Source organism: Callospermophilus lateralis, chromosome 7 (genome assembly GCF_048772815.1).
Source record: "Callospermophilus lateralis isolate mCalLat2 chromosome 7, mCalLat2.hap1, whole genome shotgun sequence".
NCBI lineage: Eukaryota > Metazoa > Chordata > Mammalia > Rodentia > Sciuridae > Callospermophilus > Callospermophilus lateralis.
Genome location: NC_135311.1, coordinates 14,389,563 through 14,405,788, shown reverse-complemented (window position 1 = coordinate 14,405,788; position 16,226 = coordinate 14,389,563). Strand labels below are relative to the sequence as shown.

The 16,226-nt window shown below is 45.6% G+C and overlaps 1 protein-coding gene across 2 annotated transcripts in view; it reads right to left on the bottom strand.

The window, feature by feature from the left end:
- Positions 1 to 5,683: 5,683 nt before the first annotated feature.
- Nos1ap (nitric oxide synthase 1 adaptor protein) overlaps positions 5,684 to 16,226 on the bottom strand; it is a 294,816-nt gene continuing 284,273 nt past the window's right edge. For both annotated transcript variants that reach the window (XM_076861497.1, XM_076861498.1), the window contains exons 8-10: positions 14,805 to 14,984; positions 7,623 to 7,788; positions 5,684 to 6,139 (exon numbers count right to left, since the gene is read on the bottom strand). In XM_076861497.1, the coding sequence (XP_076717612.1) occupies positions 5,724 to 6,139; positions 7,623 to 7,788; positions 14,805 to 14,984 (762 nt within the window). In that variant the 3' untranslated portion in view covers positions 5,684 to 5,723. The remainder of the gene's footprint in view (positions 6,140 to 7,622; positions 7,789 to 14,804; positions 14,985 to 16,226) is intronic.

Sequence of the window (16,226 nt, the reverse complement as noted above, 5' to 3'; positions counted from 1 at the left end):
TACATCTTTTCATTGCTGTTTTGAATCATATCAAAAGGGGCAGGAAAGCTGGGAGTCATAGTACATGCCTGTAATCCCAGCAACTGGGGGAACTGAGGCAGGAGGATTGCCAAGTTAGAGGCCAGCCTGGGCAATTTAGAGAGACCAGATCCTGTGTCAAAAGATAAAAAATAAAAATATAAAAAGGACTGGGGCTAAAGCTCAGTGGTAGAGTGTACTTTGGTTTAATTTCTAGTAAGGCAAAACAAACCAAACCAGCAACCAAAAACGGCAGGTAAAGATGAAAATACTGTTCCCCCAATACCACTGAATGTGTCCAATGACAGTCCTGACTCTTTACTCCATTTCTGCATGACTTTACTGCTAATCTGACCCAGAAAGATAGAAGAGCATCAGGGATGTGCTCATTATGTGACTCAAAGAAAAAAAAAAAAGGCTAAATGCTTGCTGGTCCCCCCACATCCCCCCAGGTCTTATTTTCCTCTTATTTCAGTTCCTTGAAGGCTCTGTGGGCTTCTAACTATAATGGGACATTTCTGGTCAGGGATCTGGCACCAATCTTCCTTAGTCTTTGTCTCCCCAACAAATGGGCCAGGGGGTGGCGTGGAGAGTCCTCCCTTGTCCTTGCAGAGAATATCCAGTAACTCTTCTTGGGGCCTTACTTCATGTTTTAACAAAGCTGCTCCTGCTTATCACTGTGCTGCTAAAGTATCAACTATGTTTTTTTCATTCTCCCCAGAGTGAGAGAAGCTGGGCTCAAATTCCTAATGCTTCATATGCTGTGAGACCAGCCCAGGGCCCACACCTGTCACTCCTACTCTGACCTGTTCTATCCCCACCCCGCCCAGTCAGAGTCTGGAGTCTACCTGTCAGGTTCAGGAGCCAGGACCTGGGGGGTCATGACCTGTCCACAGTGGGGTGGAGTGGTCTCTAGGCAATCTTGACATCATTCCCAAGACATTGTCCCCTGAGGGACCAGATGAGTGACTAGGACAATTGTTTTAGTCCTCACTCTGAGCTTGTGTTTCTAACTAGAAAAGCCACTTGAGCCCTAGAAGATTTCTGTACATAAGTAGCTGTGCATGCGTATCCCCCTTGATGGGACTCCTTAGCAAGTACAGAGAGAAGCACATTCAGGGCACCAGGAGGCCATTCACAGTCTCACCATTATCTGGACCAGGAAAGGAACTGGTTCCTAATCTTCTGCCCTCTGCCAACCTCATGCTCCTTTCTCCAGGGCTTCTGCATCACAGCACCAAATAGTCAAGAAAGGAAAAGTGGTCTATGACCAGCACAGGTACAGATCTAGGAAACTAAAAGGTAAACTGTACCATACCCTGGGTGACTGCTAGGCACTCCCTGGTGGGTGCTTTAGCTTTTATTTATTTATTCATTCAATCACTTAGCAATATTGAAGATTGAACCCAGGGCCTTGCCCATGCCAGACAAGTGCTCTGCCACTGAGCTACATCCTTGGCTGGGTGCTTTAAAAATACAATCTCATTTACTCTGATAATTGCTTTATGTACTATCCCATTTGACAGATGAGAAAATAAAGCTTAGTTCATTTTGCTCAGCCAAAAAAGAACAAAGGGCGTGTGAACCTGGTTTTTCTGACCCCCTCCCCATTTTCTCCCTGGCCTGGACCTGCCAGAACATCAGACCTAACACTCACTCTGCCTTCAAAATGGTTAAATATTCCAGCCAAAGAGCTTAGAAATGAGAAAGGTGAAGGCTGTTATGTGAGATTCTGGGGCTCACTTCTTTTTGTTAATATTTATTTTTCAGTTGTACACAATACCTTTATTTTGTTTATTTATTTTTATGGGGTGCTGAGGATCGAACCCAGGGCCTTGCACGTGCTAGGCAAGTGCTCTACCGCTGAGCCACAACCCCAGCCCCCAGGGCTCACTTCTGATATGCTTCTTCCTTCCCCAGTTTTGTGCCTCCTTTTCATTTTTGCTGTATGCAGGAGAGCTCACTTTCCCAGGAGTCAGGACTACTCTACAGAACTGTGTGGCAGTGAAGCCATAATACTTCCAAGTAGGTATGGAGAGGAACCTGTTTTCCTCCTTGTATGGGCCCATTCAGACTCCTACCAACTACTTACCTCAGACATTTAGTGAGCGGGTCAGTGAAATTGTATAATCTTGATCTCAGCTTTATTGGGAACTATCTTATATAGTAATTCTTCATGCATTCAAAGCTCTGCTTTTGCCAGACATGGTGGCACACATTTGTAACCCCAGCTACTGGGGAGGCTGTGGCAGGAGGATCACAAGTTCAAGGTCAGCCTGGGCAACTTAAGAGACACCCTGTCTCAAAATTTAAAAAGGGCTGAGGATAAGTGGTATAGCACTTGCCTAGCACACATGAGGCCTGGGCTTAACCCCTAGAACTGCAAAAATGAGACTCAACTCCACTTCCACCCACACAGTATAACTCTTCATAGCAGGGGGCTCTCCTATGTACCACAGGATATTCAGCAGTACCCTCGATTTCCACCCACTACATGCCGGGAACATCCTTCCCCTAGCTGTGGCTAACAAAAATGTTTCCAGACATTTGTCAAATGTGCCCTGGTGAGCAAATTATTCCCAGTTAAGACTAGTGGTGTTCTATATAAACTGCAACAGAGGACACCACCGCGCCCCACTCCTTCAGGAGCCTGAATTTTTCCTAAACCCCATACCTTTGGGAACCATGTCACAGAGCTGATGCCGCCTGGCTTGGAAACTGTGTGGTGGAGAAAGGGACAGAAGGAGCAAGTGAAATAGAAGCAGTAAGAAAAGACAAGTTTTTAGAAATATGAAAGGTTTATTTAGCAAAAGCCACTAGACTAGTGACAACATCCAGGGAGTAAGTGCACTTACATTAACAGAATCTTTTCCCAGAGAGTTGATCCAACAGAGTTAATGACAACAGTTTTGGGAAATAGAGGGCTGAGGGAGGCAGGATAGGTAAGTAGGAGGAAGCAGTCAAGCAAAGAGTAAATAAAGGCATACAACTCCTAAACAAGATCAGTTGAGAGGAGTGAGACTAGAAAGAGGTTTTACAGATAGCATATAAGCAGGAATATAAGGAATATAATTTTTAGTCCCCATATACAGTCCATCCTGTGCAGAGAAATTCTTTTCTAGCTCTGCAGCTCGGAGAGCCTTGTGTGCCCAAGAGTCTGCTGGCACCCGGGGTGGGCTGGGCACCAGTAAGGTAGAGAACCCTGGTGTCCACATGTCCTCCATATAGGGCAGAGATGAAAAAGAGGAAGGCCGAGTTGAGTTAGCAAAGCAAGAAGCAAGGAGGGAGGAGGACAGAGAGACTTTGCTGGGCGATCAGGTCTGCAACATTTCCTTTCCTGCCCAGTTGGCCCCAGGGAAGGTGGGTGGGTGGTGACACTTCAAGGCTTCTAGATCTGTCCTTCATCTCCAGCTCCAGAAACCAAGTGTGCACAGATTTAAGTCACACTAGGGAAGGTGCCAACAAATGAATGAATGCCCCAGGAAGGGCCTGAAGCAGGGATAGGGAGAGATAGAGGCAAAAACCCAACAAAAACAAAAACAAAACAAAACAAAAAAACAAGGGTAAAAGTCTTGAATGGGTCCTAAGCATCACAGATAACTTACTCTAATTATTTAATCTCATCTCCATTTCTCCCTTCCCTTCATAAGATTTTTGAGATGGTTTGATAGACACTTTCTTCCCCACCTCATTCTATATAAGTATTCTCCATCCACAGTCCACACACCTATTCCATTGGCTTCTGGCTTTATCCTTAGCTCCTGTTACTGGCAATGGGCCTTGAGAAAAAGACCTTCTACTACTCTTATGGTCAAAATCCTGATGGTATCAAAGTTCCAAGACTCAAGGAATCCTGGGTTAGGATTTCATAAACCAGCTAGGCTGAACCAAACTGGATTCCTGACAGTTGCTCCTTTAGTTTTATAAATCTCATGTTCCTGGTTCTTCCTTCCCTGTACAACTGGACCTACTTTCGATGGTTAATTAGAGAATATAACATATAAAACCAAGACTCTCCAACTAGATGCATGTTAGGAAAATGAAAAAAAAAATCTATTGTTGATCCCTGGAGATCTCTTTTCGCTTTTCTCCCATTACGTCTTACAAGGCTGCAGTCAGTACACACACACACACACACACACACACACACACACACACAGAGCATCCCATCCTACTTTCACTGACACCCTCATGCACCACGGAGGGCTATTTAAAGCTGTGTTTATTTCCTTTAATTTGGATTTTCCAATCTAGAAGAAATCCAACAGCGGCTTTTACGGAAGGGCTGAGTTTGCATTTATATAAATTCTGAAGTAAAGCTGGGGTTGAAGAACTCCATTTGGGGCAATTATATCCTTATCAATTGGCCCCATAACAATACTTCAGTTTGATCTGTAGTTTGTGGCCCAGGATGAAGACTTCTTCCCCCCAAATTATCACTCAAGCATATCTGAGCCCTATTTTCTGGCATCTGAATATCTGTTAACAACCACTTAAGGCCTTACAGGAGCAAAAGGAGCTTTTCCTTGCATGCCTAGTCAGTCTGTTACAAGTGGAGATCCCTAGGCAAGGCCTAGATGGTAAAAGATAAGTGTTGCACATGGCACTTTTTATAAGTGTGCTCAAGGCACGCACCCACAGATAGATGGGCCAGGGTGTCATGGCTATGGTCCCTGATCCAAGTGGCAGTGATTCTCAGCTATCAGTTTACATCCATTTTGTTTGTTTACAGTAAAAACTGACCACTATTGCCCAGTGGAGGGAAGAGGTGAGAGGTAAGGCAGGGGCTCTGGATCTCTGAGACTTCCACAGAGGCAAAGTGGCTGCAAAAGCTTTGTCTGGCACAGCCTGAGGCAGAACACTGGGCACTTCCAATTGTCTGTTTGTACAAGCTGGGCTGCAGGCAGGAGGCAGGCAGGGCAGGGCTTCCAAACTGAAGAGTACGACCTAAGGGATCTGTGGTAGCAAGCAGGCTGTCCTCCCCCTGGGCTCTCTCATATCAAGGGTCTGAATGATATTAATGGTCCCAGGCTCCCTCTGAAGCAACATCTAACATTCAGCTAGAGAAAATGTTTGAATTCAATTTTCTCTAATAGCTGATTCACTGTGACTTATGACACATCCAAATTCCATGCTCACACTGAAAGGAACAGTCTGACTTGCAGCTCAGAGCATTCAACCTCTGTAATGTCAGCAAGGGCTTGGAGAAGGAACTCTCCCATTAAGGTCAGGGAAGGGTTAGGCAACTCTTAGCATCCTGATATCCAAAGTACCTGAGAAGGTACCAGTGGCTTCCCTTTATGGTCAGGTTCAAGGAGGTGGGGAGAATGAAAGGGCCACTGGGGCATCACACAAGGAAGCAGAGGAGCCTGATAGTGCAATGGGTAGGGGTGGGGGTCTTCCAGCAGCCAGGTGGTCCTGAAGAGGGACCCTTTCCCCAAACTATGGGCTCTGGAAAGCCCTGTTCCCACCACCCTTTAGTCACAGGTAAAGACACAAGCTGATCTGCCTCTGGGAATCCAATTTCTTCCCCCAATTACCTTCCAAAGTGAAATCCTAATCCTCCTCTGAAGCCTTACACTCTCCGGGCCCCTGGGTGTCATCCACAGCAGTGTGCCTTCACAGGGCATCTCCCTACCAGCAGCAGACAGACATGGCCCGACCACACACCACAGCTGCCACCTTGGCAGTCTCCTCGCCCGCATCTACACGGCTATCTCATCATCCAGGCTGTCGCCCAGCTCCTGCCTCTGCAGGACATTCATCAGGCGCGGCAGCTCTTCCTGGGACCACGAATCCCGTTCCTCGCTCTCGTCCGTGTTGGACTCATACTCAGAGGCGATGCCGGACTCTCGGAACTTGATGAGCTCCAGGCCACCCAGGAGCGGCTCGCCCTGCGCAGGGTGTGGGGTGTCCTCGGGCGGGAGAAAGCGGAAGCACTCCAGCTTCACCAAGCAGTCGCGCCTACCTAAGGGGCTGCCCGCGGGGTGGGCAAAGTCAGCCAAGCCTGCGCCCAATGGCGGAGAATGCAGGTCCTCTGGCTTGGGGGTCATGGGATCACAGAGCACAGGCAGGGCTCCGGAGCGGAAGGTGATCTCCAGCAAGCTGTCCTGGGAGCCCACTGTAGTGAAACAAGAGGAGAGGGATGCAACGTCAGGCGAGGTTCTGGTTGGGAAGCTGTCCTTCCCTACAGTCCGAGCCCTTGCATGGGTCCTTCCCTGACCAACAACGCAGCACCTGGCGGGGCTAAGCATTTGGAACCTCTTCTTCCCACCCTCAAAGCACCAGACCTTTGGCTGCAGGGGCTTCCTGAGAGCAGTAAACGCAGAGCAATGAGAACCATGTGAGGATTTGGGGAAGGCTACTGAGTGCCTTGAATAGTGTTTATGGAAAGGAAAAAAGTACCGGTTCAGAGAACCATACTAAAAGCATGCAGTGACTTTTTTTAGTATAACCTTGTAAATCAGCATTAGTTAGGACAGAGCAGGGTCTCAACAAACAAAAACCTGAACCATCTAGAGAGGCTTACACAATATTGAAGCACAGGGGCTCATAGCTCATACCTTTGGGCCCCTTTAAAAATAGACTCAAGCGTTGAGGATGTAAGTCTGTGGCACAGTACTTACCCACTATTTATAAGGTTCTGGGTATAATCCCTAGCTTCACAAAAATGAATAAATACAGACTTGTAGCCCTGCCCTAGACCTACTGATGGGGATCCTATAATATGCATTTTTAAAAAAGCTCATAGGATAGTTTGGGGGAATTACTGATATAGTTTGAAAAACATTAATTTTGTAATTAGACCTGGGAATGAATCTGGGCTCCACCCCTTGCTAGTCCTGTAACTTGAGTATAATAACATCTACCACACAGGGATTAAATGAGCTCACATAAAACATGCTATCACAGTTTATGGCACAAGAGGTGATCAGTCGATATTTCTGCAGCCAACATGGACTCTGAGAATGCATATAACCCATGAGTACAACCAAGGTGAAGACACAGTGATGCGCCACCTTCACTGCTTCCCAGCCCAGATTGGAGGTGCCTGGGTGGGGGTAGCACTTCAGGCTAGGTGCTGGGCAACTTCCACCACTGAGCAGCAAAGCTGTCTCTCTATTTACTCTGCTTCCTTATCTATTAAGTGGATATACTGTTAGATTTTTCTATGCAGGAGAGTTGTGAAATATATAACTCATACAGAGAGAGTCAACTACTAGACAGTTTGAGGACTCACAGAATTCACAGAGAACATGACACCTATTAGGTGCTCAATATATTTTGATTGAAAAGGCCTCTCAGAAAGAAATGGGATGCCTTAGGATGCCTAAGCCCCCATCAAATAGAGAGCAGGTGGCAGTGACTCCTAGTCAAGGCCAAGTCAGGCTGCTGGGTTTGAAGGCACCCAAAGTTTACTCTGGCCCTTCAATTTTGTAATTCATGAATATACAGACAAAATAAACAAAGCTGCCTGTTTTCTGCTGGAATACAAAGGCAAAGACAGAGGTCTAATAAAGCATCCCCCAAAGCTTTAGGAAAATAGCATGTGTTTTCCAGAGCTTGCATACAAGGAGGTGTGGCTGGGCAGGGCTCTGGCTTACTGGCATTCTGTCCTGACAGCTTCAGCTCCAGCTCCTGCACCTGCTTGACCAGCAGCGAGATGTGCTGGAGCATGTCCTTGTTCTGCAGCAGAAGCTGGTGCACGCGGGCCTGGGCCTCCAGCCGAGCTGCAGCCTCGGCAGCCAACTGATCCTTCAGCAAGTGAACCTGCAGAAAGGAGGAGGAAGGGAAGGCAGAGAGAAGATAGGACAAAGAGAAGAGAGGGACATGAATGCAAATGAGAGTTGCCAGTGGGTGGCTAGGACCAGAGATGCCCTCTACATTCAACTCAAGACAAAGCCCTTCTCAATGAAGTAGGCACCTCAGCTTGTAATTTAGGAGGAGGAGCCAAAAGCAGCTTGGTCATGGCCCCTGTGGATCTCTCTGGAGGGAGGGCCATAATGCATCACTCAGGTACTACTGTGAGCCCCACAACAAGGACAAGAGGCAGGAAAGGGCCACACCCCACCACAAACACTGCCCTCCATCCAGCCCTGCTGTGAAAACTCCTCCTGCACTCAACACAGCACTGCCATGTTGAGGGAGGTACCCTTTTCTCATCTTTTTAAAAAACAAAAACTCATACATTAACCTGCTCACTAAGAAACAGTGGCACAACAACCCCCATATAATCTTTTCCTTTCCCCTCCTTATGCACAAAAATAACAAGAGCTAGGAAGCACTAAATTAGTGAGCTGGTTGTAATAAAGCCTTCCTTCTCATGTCTGTGGATGCCAACTTCTCTGCCCAATTATTTGTTTCCTTGTTACTTCCCATATTGACACCTGGGATAGTTATTTCTTCCTGGAAGGAGTCAAATGTTTCCTGAGTGACTGATAACAAGGCCTCTTTTGACAACCCTTGAAAGGCTGGAATGGATGTTTATGGGAAGCTCTAACAATTCACAACATTCTATGATAGAGCAGCCAGCAAATGCACCCTCAGTGGGCAGTGTTACCTACTGCCTGTTCTTAGTGTGTAATCCCCAAGTGGAGATAAAACTCAGTGGGAGGATATGGGGCAATTATATCAGGCTTCTGGCTTGAAGAAACTGAGTCACAAGGCCAATAAAATGTCCACAATCTTGTGCTAAAAGGTGGATTGGGAGTCTCTGAGAGGGTTTCAGAAGGCCTCCGAGGAAAGGAAACTAGTGAGTTTGGCGACCTGGACCAAGGCAGCTATGGTGAAGAAGGTTTTCTTGGACCAAAACATAGTGTAAACAAACAGAGTCAGGGTAGGTGGGGTGTGGAGTGGGGACAAAGATGGAAGGGAGGCAGCTGATTTCTTGTTCAGATAACAAAGATTCTAGATTTCTGAAAAGCAACCTGCTCCAGAGACTCACATTTTGTCAGGGAGTAAAAGACCATCGTTATCTCACACTGCAACTAAGAGACCAGCCCCCAGTATCTGTCCCTTCCAAGAGCCAATACCAAGAAAATTACACTGTTTGGTATAGTGGCTGCCTCTCTCTTTGCCAAGATCTGAGGACTTGACCTTGTAGTGGGCTCTGCTTCTAGCCAAGTTGAGTCCCTAAGGAGATTAGCTGCCACTTTTCATTTGTTGGGCCCATCCTTCCCCAAGGAAGATAGTGGCTAAGGAATCTAAAGTAAATCTGTCCTTCATAAGGAATTGCTAAGGACAGAACTGATATTTTGATCAAGATGTCAGCTTTATTTGCTATTTCATATAAACTGAGGGAAGGTCTGAATAGGAAAAGAAGTGTCAATAACATTTTATCTAGATACCAAATGGTAGGAGGTTATTAAACCTTTATGTTCCTAGGTAAATGAGGCATGGAAAATTGTCTCCTGGGAGTCCCCCAAATCCTACTGGTTATAAGGAAGAGGGCAATTGCTGTGAGAAGCCCTCAAACATGCCCCTGGAGGAAAGTCCAGCTCAACCTTCCACCTGTGAGTTCTGTTACTTATTTAAACTAAGAGTATAATTGAAAGGAATCTACCGAACAAATAGGATTGTTCATTATTCATTTTCTACTTTCTTTAGAACCAAATGGAAATGTCAGGCAGAAATATGGAACAAATTTTTCGGTGGATATAAATGAGAAAGCAGAGAATCCCATATCCCACTAACTGGTATCTCTTAGGGCTCCTTGCATACATCTACTAGGCTCAGGTCTTTGCATCCCAATCTGAACACCCCAACAGAACAGGCCATTTAAAAGTGCTGGGCCAGGAGCTAGGATGCTGGAGTCTGCCGGTTACTTCCTGGCCAACTACAGGTAACTCGCTTCTCTCTGAACTTCAGCTTCTCCATCTGTTAACTGAGAGGACTAGCTGTGGGCTTGTACAGTTGATTCCACATCCAGGGAGACACAGTGGCCGGTACTAGGGGCCACTTTAGGTTCACAGAAAAAGAGTCCCCAGTTACCCACTGTGACTTCTGAGAATTAGGATTCAGGACAAAAGAGTGGTTTCTTCTTGCAGAAGACAGGGGGAAAGAAGTGGGAATCTTCCTTTGCAGGTATCCAAGTTCCAATGGTGAAGTGCCACCAACACTCTTTCGAAAGAAGACCCTGGAAACAAATGCTGCCATCGCAAATCCACTGGCACTAAGTGCCATGAGACCACACTCCTGAACTTGAGTGCGCCTTGTCCTAGACTAAATAAGAATTTTACATGTGCAAACCATTTCAGGTGTTTTAAACCTTGAGAATGTGAAAAGTAAATGCTGCTGTCACTGCCCCAAACTAGCACTAATGAGCCCTTCTCCTCCTACAGCCATCACAAGTGACAAAAAGCATGAGGCTCAAACCTCAGCTGTGGCAGTCTGTGCTGCAGGAGAACCCAAATCAGGTCAAGTGGGGACAAAATGGCCGGGACTTCTTTTAACTTTGAGGCAAAGTATATACGGACTTGACCTGGAAATGCTGAAATAAGCAGCATTACTTCCGGCCTTGGACTGGACAGTGTGCTATGGCTCACTGTGCTTTACTTCCCTATTCATAGGACAGGAGCAGAAAGCATCACCCCTCCTTCCCAAATGGAACGTTTATTTGTATTTAGCACACTTTCCTTGCAAAGAATTAAATGCCTTTCAGAAAGGTAGACTGTATCAATTTCTGAAAAGGAATATGTTAGTGTATTCTTTCCAGAGCTGTGTCATCTTTGGCAATGATTATTCACTCATAGACTAAGTCAGTGACAAAGGCAACATGGTGATGTGGCACCAAGGCCACACTCATGCTGGTGTCCAGGTCTGCATCCTAGCCACAGCAATAACATGTGTAAATTCAACCTTTCACTCTCCAGCTCCGTGCTGCTTCCCCAAACTCTGACACCCACCCTCAACCCACCCAGCCACATCAGACCATTGCCCCACTCACTTTCTAGCCTACTTGCCTGGACTCCAGCTCCTCCATCAGAAGTGGGGGCAGGGCCAGGCTGAAGTTAGGGAGCAGTAGGCACATGGAAATGGCAGTGGAAAGAACCAGAGCAATTTGCCCTCACACACACTACACACACAAGCAGAGGCAGGCAGCGCTGTCTCAGCATGCATGAGGCAGGAACTTGGACAATACATACCAGGGTGCTGGGGACTGGGAGAGGCCACAGGACAGATGCTAAATCTAGGGCCTGGGGTGGGGATGCGGAGCATTCTTAGCACTATTTGTCTAACTACAGCACACACGATTGCAAAGCATAAATAATTAATTACTTGATTCCTAAACAAGCAGAACTGGCAGCAGGTAGAGGAGAAATCTTTAAATAACAATACTAAGCTGCACTAACATTCTCCCATGAGCTGGGCCAGGAATTGGCAAACTGTGAACAGATCTGGCCTACTTAGCTGTTAACAGTTAGCCACGATGCCCAGATCAATTTTGGAGCCATGTAGGCCCAGTCCACAGCCATGCAGGTACTAGTTACATTCCAAATTTGATCTAAGGTGTGATTATAATCATATTCACACTCTTGAGCTTCGGGTCCATCTAAAAGCAGGGAGCCAGTGCAGCCAGGCAAGGCTCATGCTGGATTGGGGAGAGTGGTCAGAGGGACTTGGGTAATTCACTATTTACACACTGATGACTGACTTAGAAGTACTTAAGAGCTGACTGAACACTACCCTTTACCCCTGTACCTCTAAGGCTAGGGCAGGCCCCTTAAGACTAGCGCTGAATGAATTTAGGATAAAACCAGGAGAGGTTGAGGTCTTACACCAAATCAAAACACCACAAAAGAGACCTGAGCCTGGTCCCAATGATAAGAGCAGAACCACATTGGCTGGGAACAATGGGGCAGGGAACATAAATAACGTAACAAGTGACCACAAGAGTATACCTGTCTGTAAGAAACTGGAGCCTGATCCTTAAGTTTTTATTCAGGATCAACATAGGAGAGCTCAGATGCTCACAGAGAAAAGGAACATATATTCCCACCTGAAATTCTGAGGTCACAGTTTTGATCATTGAAATTCTGGGTACTGCTGGTATTTTAATGATGAAAGATAGAAACCTCACAGTTTGCTGGCAATAGAGTCTGGCAGAATGAGTAAAACCGACCTCATGCTAGAAATGAAAATCACTCCTACTTATGTGGAGAAACCAAGCACACGGCAGTTGGTTTATTTCATAGTGTTAAAGACACTAAGATGACCTACCTAGTAACTCACCTACGTATCTGACATAATTGTTTTTATCCAAGGATTTGGATATTAACAAAAAGTGCTTAGACCAAATCCTACAAAGTGAGATGAAGAAAGAGTGCAGAGAAGCCTGGAATTCAGAAGCCTGAATGCCAGTTTAGAACTGAATCTGTCACAGGACCAGGAGTGGAAAGCCAGCTTTTGAGTGATAGAACAATATCCTTGCTACGTTCCTAGGCAGGAAAAGCAAGATGCAGACAGAAGGAAGGTGGTCAGAGACTGACTGATGGGGATGGCAGAGAGGGGTAGAAGAAATACTCAAGCAGCTAGCATATGATCTCAAAGTCCTGTCTCATTTGAAGTCTTTGGAAGTCTATCACTGTACCCAAAGTCACTGTACCAATATGAGATGTGGATGCTTTGAGGCTTTTCATCATGTCACTGCTTGAGCTGAGAGTAAAAGCAGGGCACTGCCAGCTATGTCCGACAGATTCCAAATGAATGAGAAGCTAAGGCTGCCCAGCCTGCAGAAGTGGCTGGAACTGAGAGAGGCTAATGAAATGAATCCCAAACACCACACTATTCTCTTCCTCCAGATTCACTGTCTTCTCAGAAGAGAGGCAATTAGAACAGGGCAGGGCAGGGATGTCCCACTGAGACAGATGCTTGATTTTATACCAGAAAACCACTCTTCTGATTTCATCCTGACTGAGATAGACCTATGATAAGTTATAGGTCTTATTGCTTTGCAGATGAGTGCTTCCTTTTACCCCCACAACACTCTTACTGTGCGTAGATTATGCATTTGCAAATAATTTGTCTTTAGTACATAGCAGTGACTTCATATTCAAATGCCTTTCTAATAATAACATGAATATGCATCAAGCCTACCCTTAGATAAATAATAATTACTTGGCAATTGATATGCTGAAAGAGAAAAGAATTATGGTTGGAGAATGAATTTATATTCAATGGGAAACTTTTGGAAATGATGTGTCTTGGAATGGACCCAGTGCTGGAGCACTCAGGCTTTGTGCTCCTGTCATCCCCCATGCTAAGGAGGAGGGGATCCTCAGAATGCCACACCATCATTTACCATAGGAGATAAATTATTTTAGCTGACAAAGAGGAATGATTTTTCCCCCCCCAAACATAAGAAGCCACAGATGACATTTCCCTCCTCTCTGCCACTGTTTTGGAAACACCTGTAAATCTTCCTACAATCACCACACATCCTTTGATCAGAATTTTTCATGGTAAATATTTTTAAGGAGAATTTAGTACATTGGCAGTGGGCCTACTCTTCTGAAACCTACTGCAAAATCACCAATGAGACTGGTGCTACAGGCTCAGGTCAGTGGAGACTGTTACAAGTTCTTTTCAAGACCAAGTCACAGCAAATCCAATATGGCTAGACTTCCAATGCTCCCTCAAAGTTTACCATTGGAAAGGACAGCTCTGCTTGGAGAACTTGCTCCACCCAGAATTCAGGAGAAGAATAAGTAGAAGATACAATGAGGATCAATAAGTATTCCCAGAAGTAGCCTGTTCCCTTCATTTTAGACTGCAGAAAACCTGAGCAATAAGTTTGCCCAAGCTGATTTAGAATGCTGATGCATATCTCTGCCTTTCCAGATCTCTCACCATCTCTGCCAAACCCTGACCGCCACATCCTCCACCTATCTTTAGCCACTCATCCTTGTCCTGACCCTGTCTGAAACTGATCTCAGGATTTAGCCTTTAAATGGAATAAACAGATGCATCTTCACCAGTTCCTAATTACCCATGGTAGAGATAAGGCTTAGACTCATAGGTTCCTAAGAGAATGTGCCTTTCATGGAAAGCAAACAGGAGGAATCCCTCTTAAAAGCAGCAAGAGAAATTAGCTCTAGTTTCTCCTACCAAGTAGCAGTAGCCCAACAAGCCTTTCAGTGCATAAACACTATCTCAATCCTAAGGGGTAAGATAGTTCTTCTTATTAAGGCTAAAATAATCTACCTAAATTCCTGTAAATTCAATCCCATATGATGAATTCCAAGGTCAACTCTGTATCAAATACTGCTTTGAGTAAGCAGATCACTAATGGAGGCTTGGAAATCTGCTATAAACAAGTAGATTGGGATGCCATAACAGTACTCTTTGGAAGAATGTTTGGCACAGATTTATACTTGAAGCTGTTTTAAGAGTGATATCACAGAGTCATACCTGTCTTGACTTCAGAGGTATCCCTTCCTAACCTAAATATCAGGAAAACAAGGTAGGAAAGGAAGGGTGGAATTGTGCACATCTTTTCCCTCATAAGTTGAAGTCATTATTCAACAACATTCAGCCAAGCCAGCCAAGCCCAACTCAGAGCGGGGGATACATGGGAAATCAGAATATGCCCTTCCATTTCAACAGCACCCCCGTCTCTCCCCTTTTCTCCTCCACCTCCCTGACTCCCTAACAAGCAATGATCCAATAGCATGAGCGATTCTTTATGGCTCCCTAGGTTTTAAACCTGCCCTGAGCCCCTTGCTAGGGAAGGCGCATCAAGCCCATGAGAGTGGAGCCTGTGAAGTAGGGAGGAGGCTGAGGAGAACCTGGGCCACAGCCACTTGCGTCTGCTGCTGCTGTTGCTGGAGGAGCTGCTGGAGGAGCTGCATCTGGTGGTGGGTGGACAGCGGCGTCCCTGTGCCCAAGCCTGGTGGCTTCGAGGAAGAAGAAGGAAGCAGCATGCGGGGCGAAGCTGTCAGTGTGGGCTCCTGAGGATGGGGTGAGACCTGAAAAGAAGACATGACACATGGACAGGAGCCACAATCAAGGGCCTCACTTCCCTATAATATTGATGACATGTACACAGGCAGGGTGAGATAGCTAATTTACAATCCATGAGCTGGAGATGCTGTGTATTGAATGGAATGTAAATGGGGCTCTAGGGAAGAAATGGCGTCACTGCCTGAGGGTAGACCACCCAGAATTGTATCTGGACATCTCAATAACTGATCCCACAAGATGGGAGACAGGCAGGTGATAAAGTCCCATCTTTAATCTGCTACTTCAAATTATACCCTGTTGTTGAGTTACTAGAAATTCCAGACTTAGGAGAATTTATTTCTATAAAACATAGCTACCTACCACATTACCATAAGACTAGGAAGAAGGAAGCTTCTATTCTTTCCTTCCTCTGGGGTCCGAGATGTTTCTCATGAGTTAGAAACTGGAGAAAGAAGCCAAGTGAGGGGCAGCTGCTTTCAGTCCTCCACGGCCTCCTCTCACAGGGAGAACACCAGGGAAGAAAGTCTGGACTTGAAAACAAATGATCTGGAAAGATCCTCTGTCAGATTACACTAGTTTCTGGCTCCTCCTCCTGTTGGACTCCTTCCTATGACTCAAGAGTTCAACGACAGGAAGACACATTTTGTTTCTGGCCATCCTGAAGCTGGTCCCTCTTCAGACATGAAAGAGGAAGGCACCCAGGGACAGAGGGCTATTGCCCCTTTTAGAGGACTAAACGGACACCAAAGAGATCATCAGGTACTGCCTTCCACACTATAGGGATTCTCTTTTTAATGAATTGGCCTAAAAATCTTGACTTGAGATAAGGTAGATGAAGGATAGGGAAAGAGGTATCCATGATTCAGTAAGCTGGCCAGAAATCTAAGGGGCTATTGGTCAATAATTTTCCTTCTGAAGATATAGTCTAATCTAGACTATAAAATTACCATCTTGCCATCCCTGGAATAGGCATCAAAGAGTAGGGAAGGAGGTCTGGGACTTTAAATTTACTTTTTGTGTGATCTTGTATTTATGGTCAACAAATCCTAGAATTTTTTTTTTTTTTTTTTTTTTTGGACATAGACCATTACTTTACTTCCGAATGGTCTAAGTTGCCTAACTGATATATGACAAGAATTGAGCTTCCAATCAGAGATGTAAAAGTGTAGTAATAAAAGAAATACAGGGGCTGGGTTTGTGGCTCAGCGGTAGAATGCTCGCCTAGCACGTGTGAGGCCCTGGGTTCA